Source organism: Aplidium turbinatum, chromosome 2, assembly GCF_918807975.1.
Source record: "Aplidium turbinatum chromosome 2, kaAplTurb1.1, whole genome shotgun sequence".
Lineage (NCBI taxonomy): Eukaryota > Metazoa > Chordata > Ascidiacea > Aplousobranchia > Polyclinidae > Aplidium > Aplidium turbinatum.
In genome coordinates, this window is record NC_137473.1 from 14,156,459 (window position 1) to 14,170,775 (window position 14,317).

Below are 14,317 nucleotides of genomic sequence, written 5' to 3' on the forward strand. Positions count from 1 at the left end.
GTCCCATCAAACAAAGACAAACACCTCAACAAACTGTGCGAAACACGTATTTATCTCAACTGGTTTTTCCATGTCACTTTTTTAAATTGTAAGCTGAGGCTATGGAAAAGTTTTTATGTTGATTGGAATAATTATCGCTTGTCTACTTTTAAGAATCGGCGTTACATTCTAAAAATATTAAAAAGAATGGTGTTACGGCCAACGACCAGCACTATCAGCTTACGCTGTGAAAGGAACAGAAGAGGCATTTTACGTAGAATAACTATATGCATTTTCAGAAAGCGTAATTACTAATTAGCCTACAACAAAAATCTTTTTTAGCATATTTTGAATGTCATGCCACATTGCACGTTGTCAAGTTATATACTATAGTGGTTTTCAACTTCGGTTCTATTTTGCGATTAATTTTGCTATGTTTAACAGCAATTCTTGGCTTCTGACCAACAGCTTCTTGTAATTTGTTACATTTCTTCTGCAACTGTATCTTTTTTGACTGGATGTTCTCACTGTATTGCCAGAAGAGAAATGAGTTTTCAACTGCGAGCATAGCAATAAGCTCGGAATCGATGGATGTGTGAAAAATTTTTGCTCGAGAAAATGTATGAAACGTAGACTACTCTACTGTGTACTTGCCTTGCATGCAAGAAAAACTTTCTCAGTGAGGCATTGCTAAGTTTTAACTTGTAAAGTCATAATAATCTTAAAAGTCATAATAATCATAATAATCTTAAAAAATTTTCAAAGCCTCTACGAGTATGCGACACTGCCAGGATTAAGCTCTGCAAGAAGCTTTCCCAGTCCGAGGATAAAAATTCAATCAATCAATCAATCAATCAAGGGTTTCAAGGATCTTACTTTGATAGAGATTCCCTTTTCAAATTATTTCTTGCTTGGAGTCATCCGTTTGTGATAGGCCACCTAAATTCCTATCAGTGCTTTCATATATATTTCTTTATTTCAGAAGTTTTAGGCTGTTTGTATATTTTTTCTTGTTTTGTAACTACTTAACCCACAATGACTTTAAGAGATGGTTTTGCGCCATTTTATTCCGACAGACCTTCATCAGCCCTGGTCGAATTAAATCAACTTTATCTCGGTTACGCTGCGGTTGCTATTTTGATTGGTCTGTTGTTGGTGCTTCCAGGAGTAAGAGGGAAATCTGTAAGTAACTGTATTGCCTTTATTGCAGTTTATATGAGCTAATTCTACATTCTTTATGCCGCAATGCTTAGCTCGTGTTGGGCAACTGCGTTGATTCTGTCGTGATGTAGATTGTAGAGTAACGTTGCAACGAAGGATATACTTTTAAAAGTGGTTTGGTTTTTGAATCTTTATTGTCGGACTGACAAAGCCTTGATAGGTTATTTCTGATTAGCTTTGCATACTTGTAGAGGCTTTTGACGCAGGGCCGGTTACCGAGATTGACAAAGTGAAGTTTCCGATTGTTGAAGTGTTGTTGCCGGGAATTATTCCATCGATTAGGTGCCACTGGATGGAGAGCAGTCCTTAGAATGCGTTGCTCAAGCGCACACCCAGAGTCGAACCAGCGCCGCTTGGTCTTGAAACTTCTCCGTTCACAAAGTCACGCTGACCAACTGAGCTATTGGTTTCAATTAGCATCTCTGTGAAATTTTTATTAACCCACCGCACTTATTGCGGTGGCCTTATAAAATAGAAAGCTTACTTATTGTAGGCTCGTATGCGTTTCTTGTTTTCTGTGGGACAATTTTACATTGCAAGTTTTCTTTGTCTACATTTGAAAAAAAGTTAGCCATGCAATAAACGAAAATCTAATACAAAAACAAAGTTGTTTCGACACAAACTTAAGTATTTTCTTCCATTACACAATTTTTTATTTTTTCAGAGAATCTTCTTTTTATTTCGTTGGACAACCAGCTTGATCATTGGAGCCTCAATTATAGGTATGATCACTAGATAAAATAAATAATTAGATTGCTTTTTTTGAATTAAGCATGTTTGCGTTACATATCGTTTTTTTATTATTGCAAGCGTGTCTGACAGACCGCACGGCACCAACAAAGCGTTTGAAATAGTATGGCAGTAGGCCTACTCATAAAATCAAGCATGGCATAAAATAAACATCCACAAGAAAGAAGGTTAATAAAACTGTTATTGCCCGAGTAAACCGTAATTAACATACCGACCCGTAACATTTAACCAACATACTACGTATAGGATGTTGTAGACTTGTAAAGTCAAACAACATGATGTACTGGTTGGCAATGTAATGCCTAATTTGGTCAGATAATTAAAATATACGAAAGCAAAGTTTTGGCGAAGCACTTGTAGTATGCAAATATCTGTTTAAATTTCCAACAAAATCTGTGCCAAAACATAGCGTAAAAGTAGATTTTATTAATAAATTTTTAGCTTTGATTTAAAAAATTCTTAGCAAATAGCGATGTCTAAGGAAAGTGCGGCAAAACATCTTCTTTTTGGTTTTAATAAACTTTCAAAAAAGTTATTTGAAAACCAATTTGGATGCAAGCCATAGGCTATAGTGACCTTTCTGTGCCACAGTGTGGTGTTAACGCACAAATTATCATAACTAAATTTTGAGTTACGATGCTAATAAAATTCGTGCATTGATAGCTAACCACATTGTGACAGTGTTTTATACTAGTTTTGTTAAAGTCATTTGAACTGTATTGTTGTTTTATTGCAAAGCTTTTATATTAACTCTAGAAAAGTGAAGTGTTTCAGTGCGTCATTGTGTTAAATTTTATCAATCAATCTTGAGCCAATAAATGTTGTTTCAGACGGAAGCGGCATCATTTGAAAGAGGAAAAATTATCTTTTTACTTACCAATAGCCGAATTTATTGCGTCACTGCAATATAGTATTTTTTTATTAAAAGTGCATGGAGAATCAGCAGAGCCCTATTTATGGCATATGCATTTCGCTCTACTACTGTAGAGCATCATTAGTGCTTTGATTACAAATACAATATAGTAGCCTACAATGTACTGTATATCCTACCGATCTGTAAACCTACTTTGATGCAAAATAACTTTGGCTACCATTACCATATACTGTAGTTAGGGCGTCGCATTGTTATTGTTTATTTGCTTCAAACCAATCGGTCGTTATTTATGCAGGACACTTGAATTGCGGTGCTTTTTCACAGAATATGGAGCACGTTTGCTCAAAATTGCGTTTATTTAATGGGGTTGTGAGTTCATGAAGCGGGGTTTTTATTTCAAAAATAAATCAAGTACAGTATAGCTTTGGTAGAGAGGTACTTTTTAAAAACCATAGACAGACAATCGATAACAACTTAATAACATTGAATTGCATAATTCAAAATTAATACAGAAATGAAATAGATACATAATTTCGAACGTTTTCGGCAAAACTTTCTGCCCTCTTCAGGAAAATATCTTAATTCATCTAAACAAAACAGTTATTCGTGAAATGTTAATAATAAATGACTGAAATTCAATAAAACTGCACTGACCTGCGTACAAGCAACAACTGACGAACAAACACAAAAGGTGGTAGCAATCTGTCATAATTATGCGAGAGTGTGGTCATGAGACGAGATAGTAAATCAAGTACAGTAACCGGAATTTTGGATCGAAGTACACTGAGCTTATTAGCAATGGGGGTTACTTATTGTGGGGCTGTCGTAAGCGACTTGTTAAAAATTAAGATGTTTTTACAAAAAAAAAATGATGTTCAAGCCACTTTAAGAGCCCAAATTTCTGTAAGCCGTCTACTATTGACAAATTGCATTTCTTTCATCTTGAATGAGTTACAGGAGTGCATCTTAACAATAATACACTTTTGGTTTCAGCTTGTACTCAAGGAGTATCGTGGCATGTGGCAAAAGTAAACGCGGTAATGCCTTATTGCGTACATACAGAAAACATGGAGCAGTTTGAAATCGGACTGAAGATTGGGCTTGTAACATTCAATGTCACTTTGAAAGGTAAGAGTTTTGCTGCGAAGGTTCGATATATCTTACTATTAAACTAAAAACTATTAAACTTAAACTAAAATTAAACTGAAACATAAAACGACTGAAAAATAAGAACAATTTGCTTGCGGAAGAAATATTTAACCTTTCCTAATTTCTTTGTTATTCCTCGAGTGCAGGAAGGATACAAAGTATTTTTTATAGCCAGGAAGACAGTGGTTCCCAACCTGGGGTTCGCGGACCCCTTAGAGGTCCGTGAGAAAGCATTTGGGGGTCCGTGATTACCATGATGAATTTTGTAGAAAAAAAAAACGAAATACGATCTTTTTACTTTCATTTCTCTCTTTAAATGCAAATGCGTCAAGTATCAAGACCGCGAGAATAAACTGTACCGGTATGCATTAAAATAAATCTATGCTGTTGCCTACAGTGTGTGTGTAGGCCTACGTACATTGACCTTAAACTACATCTACCACAACTAGAGATGTAAATGCGAAAAAAACGAACCGTTTTTTTAAAAAAAAAACGTGTTTTTTTTCAAAAAAAACTTGAGCCAAAAAAAACACTCGTTTTTTGGTTTTTTTTGGTTTTTTTGTTTTTTTTCATATTTTTCTGAAAAAATTGCAATTTTTTTGCAATTTACAGCTTAGTTTCATTATAGTGCTCTTGAAAAACATTAAATTACTAAAAATAGTTTTATTGGTGTGCTGAAATTCCTAAGTGTTTGTGTTTGGCAGCATATGTTCTTGCATAGTCCTATGAGGACCTATGCTGTTTCGCTTTCTTCTTCATTCTCTGGCATGTTTGTGGCAGTAGACCTGACAAACATTGAATTAATGAAATTTGATACATGACATAATGTAGATGAGTTAATTTCTTTTTCCTTTTATGGAAGTTAGCCTATGATGTTAGTATACTGTGGACGGTACTGGTTATTCTTGTACATACTCAATGGGTTGACGAAATTTTGACAAAACAAGGTGGCAGTATTCAGTACACACATTTACCTTGTTTGTGGACGTGGTAATTTACTAATGCAAGCTATTGCCAATAGCTTGTTTAAACATGTTTTGTAACTGATAGCTTGCCAACGATGTATATGCTTTATAAATGTTGAAACAGAAGTATTCTTTTCGTGTGTTGTAAGATCTTGGATTGGACACTTCGTCATTGATGCTTCTTGCAGATTATTTGGGACATATAATGCAAGAGACCTTATCACTGATATTTTTAGCTGTCAAAAGTTAGTGCATTTGTCAGAAAAGGTTTAGGTTAATGTTCCTTTCAAATGCCCACCACCCATGTTGACTATTGCTAGTAACTACCATTCTACCAACCTTGAATGAAGAAATTTTTCCTTTAAAGTGGAGTTTTTCAGCACTGCTCAGTGCTCAGTCTTCACATAGTGAATAAATGCTTTATAATGCTTTTCCTGACAAGAATAAAGTTTTACCCATATTCCCACAATGCAGGATAAAGATACAAAACAAACATCAAAGATGAAAACTTATTTTATTTGAGAACTAGGCCTACTGTTTTTTGAGATAAAAAGAAATTGACCTCTTGTCGTTACGCACCAATAAAACCATGATGCAAACTTTAATTTTTTTTATTGGGCAGAGGAAAGATTGACGAAAAGTTAGGCAAAAACAAAAAAAGTGCTAAAGTCTCAAAGTTCTGCAAACTAGTTCAAATTGGATGGATTAAGTGCAACCAATAACCATACTTCTTTTAAACATGTCTATGACAGCACAATGATGTGATTAAGGGAAAACAAACATGACTATGACGTCACAAAGGATTATTGAATCTCTTCAGGAAAAATAAAAAAACATCAAAACGTTTCCATCTTTCACTACATTTAAATGTGATTTGGGCTAAAAGTTGGGACTTTAGCACTACACTGCTTTTGCCAAACTTGTCATCAATCTTTCTTCTACCCAATTATTTTTTTTTTTAATTTACGCACCATGGTTTTATTGGTGCGTAACGACAAGAGGTTAATTTCTTTTTAGCTCAAAAAGTAGTAGCCAAAACTTGTTTTAATATTCATAAACAGATAGCCCACCCCATAAAACATGGGGGTATAGAGCTAAAACTTATGTAAATATGTTGAGCGGTTCTTGAGATATGGCCGTTTTTCTATTGCTCCTTATCTATAAAGCCACTTAGTGGCTAAGGTTATTTCACTTATAACTCGAGAACCGCTTGTGTGATTTTCATCACGTTGCACCAAATGCACATCAACTGGAACAATCTCTTGACGTTGTACTGGTAATGGTGTGGTGTGCTGGTGAAAAGTGCCTTTGTGAAATAGAGAAACAGGACCCTGACCACCTGGTCCTAACGTAACATGCCCATTAACCAAAATCCCAGGTGGCTTCGAAACTGTACACGAGTGTGGTACTGCATTTAACAACTGGCTGAACCAAATTACAGACAATACTTGAGATGTGCCAACCATAGGACACTGTGTTACTATTTGAGACGATGAGAAACCTTTATGGCTCGTGTGTTGAGACTTGAGAGACATATTGTCTCATTTGAAAGATGTTATACGAGTTATGAGACTATTTTTTTGTTGAAAGAGACGCTATTGCAATGATTTTACCCTAATTGCTGCATATTGTGACATTTAATAAAAAAATAGGTAAAAAAAACAAAAAAAACGAATAAAAAACAAAAAAAACGATAAAAAACAAAAAAAACGAGCTCGTTTTTTTTAAAAACAAAAAAAAACGTTTTTTTACATCTCTAACCACAACGCATGTCAATTATTACAGTCAAATCAGGATTGGCTCGTCTATTACGTAATAGAAAGCATGCGGTGCAACCAAAGTTCAGTCGTTTAGTTCAGGAAAGGCAACAACAGCCTTCTCATTAAATTTGCTTACGTTGAAAAAAATTTCGGCATGGCATTTTGGGTCACCTTAATACTCAAATACTGCTGACATTTCTTAAACAATTTATTCATTTTCTTCTTTGAGCAACTGTTTAACGTGATATTTGCCGCAGGAGTCATAGCGGCAATGCAATATGACACAGTACAGTAGTTGAATAGCATAATTATTACAAGAGTCAATAGTATGTTAATTGAGTTTCAGGCAAAATTTAGGTAGGGGTTGCAGAATTTTTTGTCTAAAAGGGTCCGTGACAACAGGAAGGTTGGGAACCACTGCAGTAAGAGAATTAAATGATAGACAAACTCCGGCCGCATTCATTCTGTTCAATACTTGCAATAGAGAAGGAATGCTCTGCATTTAGTTATTTACCATTTGGCTACCAAATTCTCAGAGGCCCGACTCAAATGGCTACGCAATCCAACTTCAGATCTCGGCCGATAATTTAAGAACCCTTTACCTAAAGATAAACTCAATTTAAGCGTTGAACGAGATATTTTTTTAAAGTTTTCTTGACCATGATAAGCCAGTTTGCTTTTTTTTTGTTTTTCATCGGCTTGATCAATTGACGTCGTGGGAGTGATTCAGCATGTGGCCCGTAATTCAGTAGCCCCTGCTCCTAGCAATGTAAATAACTACAATAGTAAGATATGCATTACTCACTTTGTCAAAAAGCTATAAGGACCACATCTTTCACATCAGCGCACGATGTTCTTTTTCTAGAAAACATTTTTTTCTTACTCTTCAAATTTTGTGTTTCCTGTAGCTTACACTTCTAGTTTTCTGTTCAATGTGTTTTTGTTTCTATATTGTGTTATTCACGCTAGACAGGTACAGAATAGCTGTTTCAACTAATTAATAAAGTGAGCCAAGAGGGATGAGGAAACGTCGGAAATTAGCTAATTTTTACTTTTAACGTGTCGGACTCACCATCTCAATCATGAGAAGAACGGCGCAACTCATTTAAGATTGGATGTCTGGTGAAATCCCATTCGACTTTGTGTTCATTGTGGTCTCATAAGAATTGTATAATTTTTATGATATTCAATGATTAGCTACATGATTTATACAAACAATTTAAATAACAACTTTTCTGAATTTTTTATTATAGTGACTGCATCTGCTTACGTCATAATTAATAACTTGAAGGCTACATAAATTAGAGATGCGTCAAATTGTTCATGCCAAATTTATTAAACTGAATATGAAATATTCTATTGCTTGACGAATAGGTTTGTAGCCTACAATTCAACTGCACGCATTGCCAGATTAAGTTACCCCGTAACCCAGGGTTTCCCAAACTGTGGTCCGTGGACCATTGGTAGTCCGCGATGACTGCACACTGAGTGCACAGGTAGTCCATGGCAAGAAATTAAAAAGTTACACATATACGTTGTACAGTACGTACCCTGTCAAAGATAATTGCCGCAGTTCTTTACAATGATTTCGAAAGCTTTTGCTATCCAGTATCGTAAATCTTACTTGTTGCACCTTTGTTGCAGTTAAAAAGTTGTTTACAAAAAATTAGTCGTCCGTGGCCCAAAAAAGTTTGGAAACCCTGCCGTAACCCATAGCTCAATAATGCTACAGGTTTCATGCACCAAAGCATCCACAATGTAAAACCAAGATTTTACACTCATTGTAAATTGCACCGTGGACCTACGCAAGTTAGGTTACCCCTGTAAACCCTATCTTTTTACTCCTGATGCGTTGTAAGTTTATTTTAACTATAAAACTTTCACCCCAACTTTATCAAAACACTTGTTTTAAAATATACATAAAACAATTTACTGCAACATCAAAATGACTGGGAGAGCAATTGCTATCTTCTTATATAAAGCCTATTTTATTTTTGCGTAGTCTTTTTTATTATGAAACAAGCTTTGTATGCAGTACAGGTGCAAGCCTACAGTACATTTACAGTTAGGCTACTTTTTACATGCAATTGACTTTACATTTACGTAGGTTATACGTTTCACATACATCAATTTTGCAGTAATCTTCTTCATCTGGTTTTATTCCCACTTTAAGTGGAGTCGCCAAGTTGCAATAATCTAATTGTCATTATTCAACATGAACAAAAGCACCTTTTTTTAGGCAATCTAAGTCGTCCCCAAAGCCACAATCCCATGGTGTTGAGTGAGGAGTTTCACTTTCTTGAGAGCGACGCCGCCTTGGCGCGTGGTTTAAAGTTTGGTCTTCCATATCCTATTCTAAATGTGCTGGAACATTTCAGTGTCGGTAGAGTCAGCTCCATGTGGTTATGGGGAAGGCGATATTGGATAGCCGGTCACTACGCCAGTTATTTACTCTGGTACAGTAATTATTAGGCCTACTTATTTGCTTTGATTGTTTGAAACGCAAGTAACACGTTAACCTAAAGTGTGTATTTGTAGTTATGCAGCACGGGCAGTTAATATAGGCCCATCACAGTTCCAGAACTATTGCAACATGCTAAAACTTGTTAATCTATTCTTGACAGTTAAAGCACATGGCTCTCACGTAGGCCATGGCGTATGGCAGAGCTACTCAACTAGCAGACCGCGGTCCGAATCCGGACCTTCTGGGTGCAGATGGTGGACCTCGGGCTCGAGCAAAAATAACCTCATTGCAACGTTTTAGGACCTCTTTAAACAGATTTATACTGGAAGCAATTTTTCTGTGATAATCTTTGTAGCTGGGGACTTCGCCTCCATACTCTCCAACACTTTGCCAAACATCCAAGTCGAGTTACATTTTACCTGAAAAAAAAAATGGTTCGGTATTGCTCCTGACAGTTTAACTTTTGTGGCTGCGTATGAAATAACTTCCATCGGACCACCGGACCGCCAAAAACATTCAACTTGTCAAACTTGACCTTTGTTAACATTAGTTGAGTAACCCTGGCGTATAGTTTAGTTTGGAGCAAAGGATAATACAATTTAAGTTGTTTTTTGTCAAAGCAATGGATGGATATTGAAACATAGCACTGCAGAATAATGATGCAAGAGTTGTTTGATTAGAAGAAATCAATCTTCTATCAGATGACAACTTGGCTGATATGTTTCTTCACCTCTTGACAAATCAGCTTTTGAAATAACTAGAAGGATTTAAGATCTACAGTAATCGACGCAATTTTAAATGGTGTTGAAGACAATAGGTTCACGTTCAGTTAAGTTTGTTGTTTGATTTGACTAACACGTTGGAAATACAGTTTCGTTCAATCATAAGACAAAGGTCACAAAGGTAGGCTACAGTGGAAGACTCGAATGGCAAACGTTTAGAGGTGCAAGAGATCGAAATGTGACACCAAGAAACACTTCAAAGAAATTTGCAGAAAATACTGAACTGGGAAACAAAAACAGTTTCCACAAGAGCGACTTCACTAAGCCAAACCTTCCAGTTTCGGAGTAGAGAAAATGTATTTTGTCGGGAAAGTGTTTTGGAGTCTATTATGATATGAATATAACCCAAATACCCTAGTCTTAATTGGATGTAGGTTAGGCTGTTTATAAGCAGTTTTTTGCTTTTATTTTAATTGCATCTTTGCAGGAATCTTTGTCCTAGAAATGTCTTTAAGACTTAGTTTGATTCCCGGTAGCATGACTGGAAATCACTGACGCAAACTCGGTCACCGAGTTTCACAGTTTAAAATTTCCGCTTGCTGTGGAAGTGTTGTTGGCTGTAAATTATTTCATTGTTATTTATTTATTTATTGATTGGCTTCAGATATGCACACATGTTACACATCCATTTTATGGAAATACATGAAAAAAACAAAAGAAAAAACAAAGTGAGGAAAAATACACGTCTACAAACATCTCAATCTTCCTTGTGCAACAATTTACAAGCAACATCATGACATTTTGATCATAGACATCAGTATTTAGCATGACACAAATCAGATTATTTTCGAAGTCTGAGCAGCGTGGTAGAAAATTATACACATTTTTTCTCAATAGACCATCAATAGTTTTTCTACATAAGAGTACATTAGCTGCATAGACTACATCTGAATGAGCTACCGATGGTATCGGGACGGTTTGTGCGATTTCGGGCTCCTCAGAGCATAGGCTTACAGTGATTAGGCTACGTGTCAGACAATCCTGGTAATTAGACAATTATCATCTGTCAACACGCCTCGAGGCCTACAATGAAGTATATCCTACCATGCAAATGGCAAACTTATAACTAGCATATATTATTTAGGTCTGCTTTCGCCACGTGGGTCTTCACAAATCTCTTATTTCACGCTGTTCTTCGATATGGAGGTTTGATGATGTCCTTCACCGGTTTCCTACTGGTCGGAGCTAACTTATCTTTCTATAGCGTGGGTCACGTTGGTTGCCATTTAGAAATTCGCCTTGGCTACTACAATTCGGCCGTTCTTAGACCAGTTTATGGATGGTGCTTTTGGTTATGCTTGCTCATAGGTGGGTAATGTTTAACCTGCAAAAATATTGAAGTTATATGCTAAGCTTAATTGTTTGCAAGATCCCAGCTAGATCAATTCCAAAGGGTAAAACTCTCTTAAAAATTTTCCACCCTGAAAATTCAAGCTGATTATGTTAAGAAGCATGTTTTCAATATAATATAGGCTACCCATCTAGGCTTGTAACTGTTTACTTAGCTTTGTCTCCTCTCTAGTCTAGTGAAATGAATTCCCCTCACATGTAGCAAACTGGTTATGATATTGGTTATAGTTATTAACCTACAACTTATAGGCTACCGTATAGCCTCAGCCAATAGCAATGTGGTGACACTTTACTGAGACTTTCCCAAGTAGGCTATTTAATTTCTAAATGTTGCAAAACGCTAAGCAGTGTTGTCAATTTTTTGTAGCCTGCCGGAATAACTTTCAGCAGCGCCTACAATAATATCTCGATTTAAACTCAACTGTTTTAAGACTCCAGGTTGTTTCTGGTGTAGTTACGCCTCAGTGGTGCCGCCAGACCTTCAACATGGGGGGGGGGTCAAAATATTACTGCAAGACAGTGAATTATTTGATTTCTTTTGTTTTCTACTGCTATTGTCTATTGCAATATAGCTTACCTAAACTCCAACATTTTTGACATGTCTGATCTGTTGAAACAAAAGTAACTTGACTTGATGCTATGTGCTTGTAACAGTTAAGTTCTCTTGTATGAGTTATGGCCTACCTAGTTTCAATCTCACTTGCACTAAACTAAGTTGGCAATACACCTCCACTCTAAAACGTTTAATTTTGTTTATAGATAGAGCAAGCGTTGATATTGAAAAACGTTCTGTTAACTTAGAAAGATTCAATTTTTTTAACCTTCCCATTTTGGATACTTTCCGTCAATTAATTAGTCGTAGGCCTGACAGGGTAGGGGAAAGGTCGGGTTAGTTGAGCCACTTTTTGCATTTTTGCAATTTTTTTCATATGAGTTGCTTTTATTTCTTCATTTACAGTGCTCTACCTTCTGGGTATATCAAACAATATTTGTAGGAAGTACGGCCTTATCGAAGGATGACAACCGGGTCCAGAGGTGTTTAAAAACTAGTAGTCATATGGCTCAACTAACACAACGGTAAGGGTTAGTTGAGCCACAGACTGGGGTTAGTTGAGCTTCATTTATTATTTTTGAAAACACAAATTTAACCACGTTTAAAGTAATAATATCAATATATGAAAACAGGTTAACAAATTGTTCCAAGAGTCGCTCGTAACTCAATGTACACATCAAATAATGAAGGTATTGCTACGGCATCCAAATAACACCATTTCATTAAAGCTTGACCAAGTTTATGTAGGCTACCTTTGTTGAGTTTTATGTAGTTCAAAGAGATTTATTAAATCGTAAACAAACTTATCCAACGGCTGCAATCTATGTAAGGTGTGTAGCGGTATTGTAAGCATTATAACGCCCTTTTTACACTAGCTCAACTAACACCTTAACTATACCGCCATGAAAATGATAAAACTACAGCAAAACTTCATGGCACACTATGCCGCTTTTTATTCAGAACATAGCTTGTTTGGTAAGCTACCAAACAAATGAAATGAAACTGTCTCAGTAACCAAGCATAAAAAAATATTGTTGGACATACCTCTGTTTTCAAAATCTACTTTCCAAGGTCAAAACACAACTTTTTAACTTCAGCACCATATATAATATCAATCGTCAACTCAAACCAGATGGGAGACCACGCGATGAGAAACTGTAAGATCACGTGATGAAAAAATGTAGTTACCTCACCACATTTAAGAATTAAAAGGGGTGGATCAGCTAACCCAGTGGCTCAACTAACCCGACCTTCCCCTAAGTTTCGGTTGATGATGCAATGGCCAATGAATCGTCTGGTTTACGCATGACGGACAGGTTCAATCCGTTTCCCACTGTTGTGTCATCATTCACAGTCGCAACTTGCAATGCCGTGCTGTTGTTTTTCTGCAACGTTGCTTTGTGGTTGCAAAGTATTTTGCAACTAATTTGCTTCGTTACTCAATGATTTCCTTTTTCTGTTACTACAATTTTACTTCAATACTGTTGCTACAATAAAATAGGCCTACATGTTATTTTATTCCAGGAGGATTGTCGATTGTTCTTGGATTTGCAATTTGTGTGGCTGATCAATGTTGCTACAAAGCTCTGGCAAGATTTTTCAACAAAAAGAAAAAGAATGATGAAGATGCGCTTTATGGTAAGTTATTTATTGAGCCATAAATCATAAATATTCTGCGCTTTTTGATGTATATATACGAAACTGGAACAAATCAGCTTTAAAAACTATTTTAGTAATTCAAAGTGTAGCCTATTTCTAATTTGCTACTGTGCAATACACTCTATTTTTCTATTAATTGCAGTCACTGACCTGGACAATTGGTCCATTGCTTCGCGGCGATCGTCTTCAATTCAACTTGACAAAGGAAGTGTAAACTATAGCTTTGAGAGCAATAATAACGATGAGGAGGAAACTGCTATAAAAAACCATCTTCGCTTTTCCGAGCAACTGCCAAGAAAATATGGAAAAAATGCAAAAGCACAAAAGACATTAAAAACTACCGCTGAAACTATGAGTCATCAGCAAAGTGACCTCACTAGTCGGATAAACTTCAAAGGTAGAAATGGAAGTGAGGTGTCCTTTCCGCCTAATTTTTTTTCTTCAAGTCAATCAGCAACTCATTCTGACCTTACTTCCGTTGAGGATGTGCAGATGTAACATTTTTATTATTATTTTTATCTTTGTGGCTTGCCGTATTTCAAGATTTTACTTCTTCGCGTATTTCTGTTATAGCCTAGCGTGTGATATGTAAAAGGCTGGAACCTGTACAAGTCTATGATTCTGGAATATACTTTTCCAAAGAAACACACCCAAGTTTTGGTTTTACTTGTGTTGTTTACTACATGAGACAGATAACCTACTTGGAAAACTTATTATTTTTCTGCAGACCATGTAGTTCAGGGTTTCTCAACTAATGTTAACAAAGGTCCAGTTTGACAAGTTGAATATTTTTAGCGGTCCGGTAAATAAG

General features: G+C 36.1%; 1 protein-coding gene across 1 annotated transcript; it reads left to right on the top strand.

Moving 5' to 3' along the window:
* Positions 1–1,014: 1,014 nt before the first annotated feature.
* On the top strand, positions 1,015–14,097 carry LOC145764492 (dual oxidase maturation factor 2-like). Its single transcript, XM_082576106.1, has 7 exons — positions 1,015–1,161; positions 1,865–1,922; positions 3,818–3,952; positions 8,938–9,154; positions 11,029–11,252; positions 13,372–13,485; positions 13,649–14,097. Exons 1-7 carry the CDS (start codon positions 1,015–1,017, stop codon positions 14,002–14,004), a joined length of 1,251 nt encoding a protein of 416 aa, XP_082432232.1. The 3' UTR covers positions 14,005–14,097.
* Positions 14,098–14,317: the final 220 nt, after the last annotated feature.

What these genes read in the sequence shown, in the direction of transcription:
- LOC145764492 (XM_082576106.1), top strand. Translation starts at nt 1,015, where the DNA reads ATGACTTTAAGAGATGGTTTTGCGCCATTTTATTCCGACAGACCTTCA. An exon ending in CAGGAGTAAGAGGGAAATCT is followed by an intron (nt 1,162 to 1,864) that starts GTAAGTAACTGT and finishes TTATTTTTTCAG; the next exon opens with AGAATCTTCTTTTTATTTCG. An exon ending in TACGCCAGTTATTTACTCTG is followed by an intron (nt 9,155 to 11,028) that starts GTACAGTAATTA and finishes TATATTATTTAG; the next exon opens with GTCTGCTTTCGCCACGTGGG.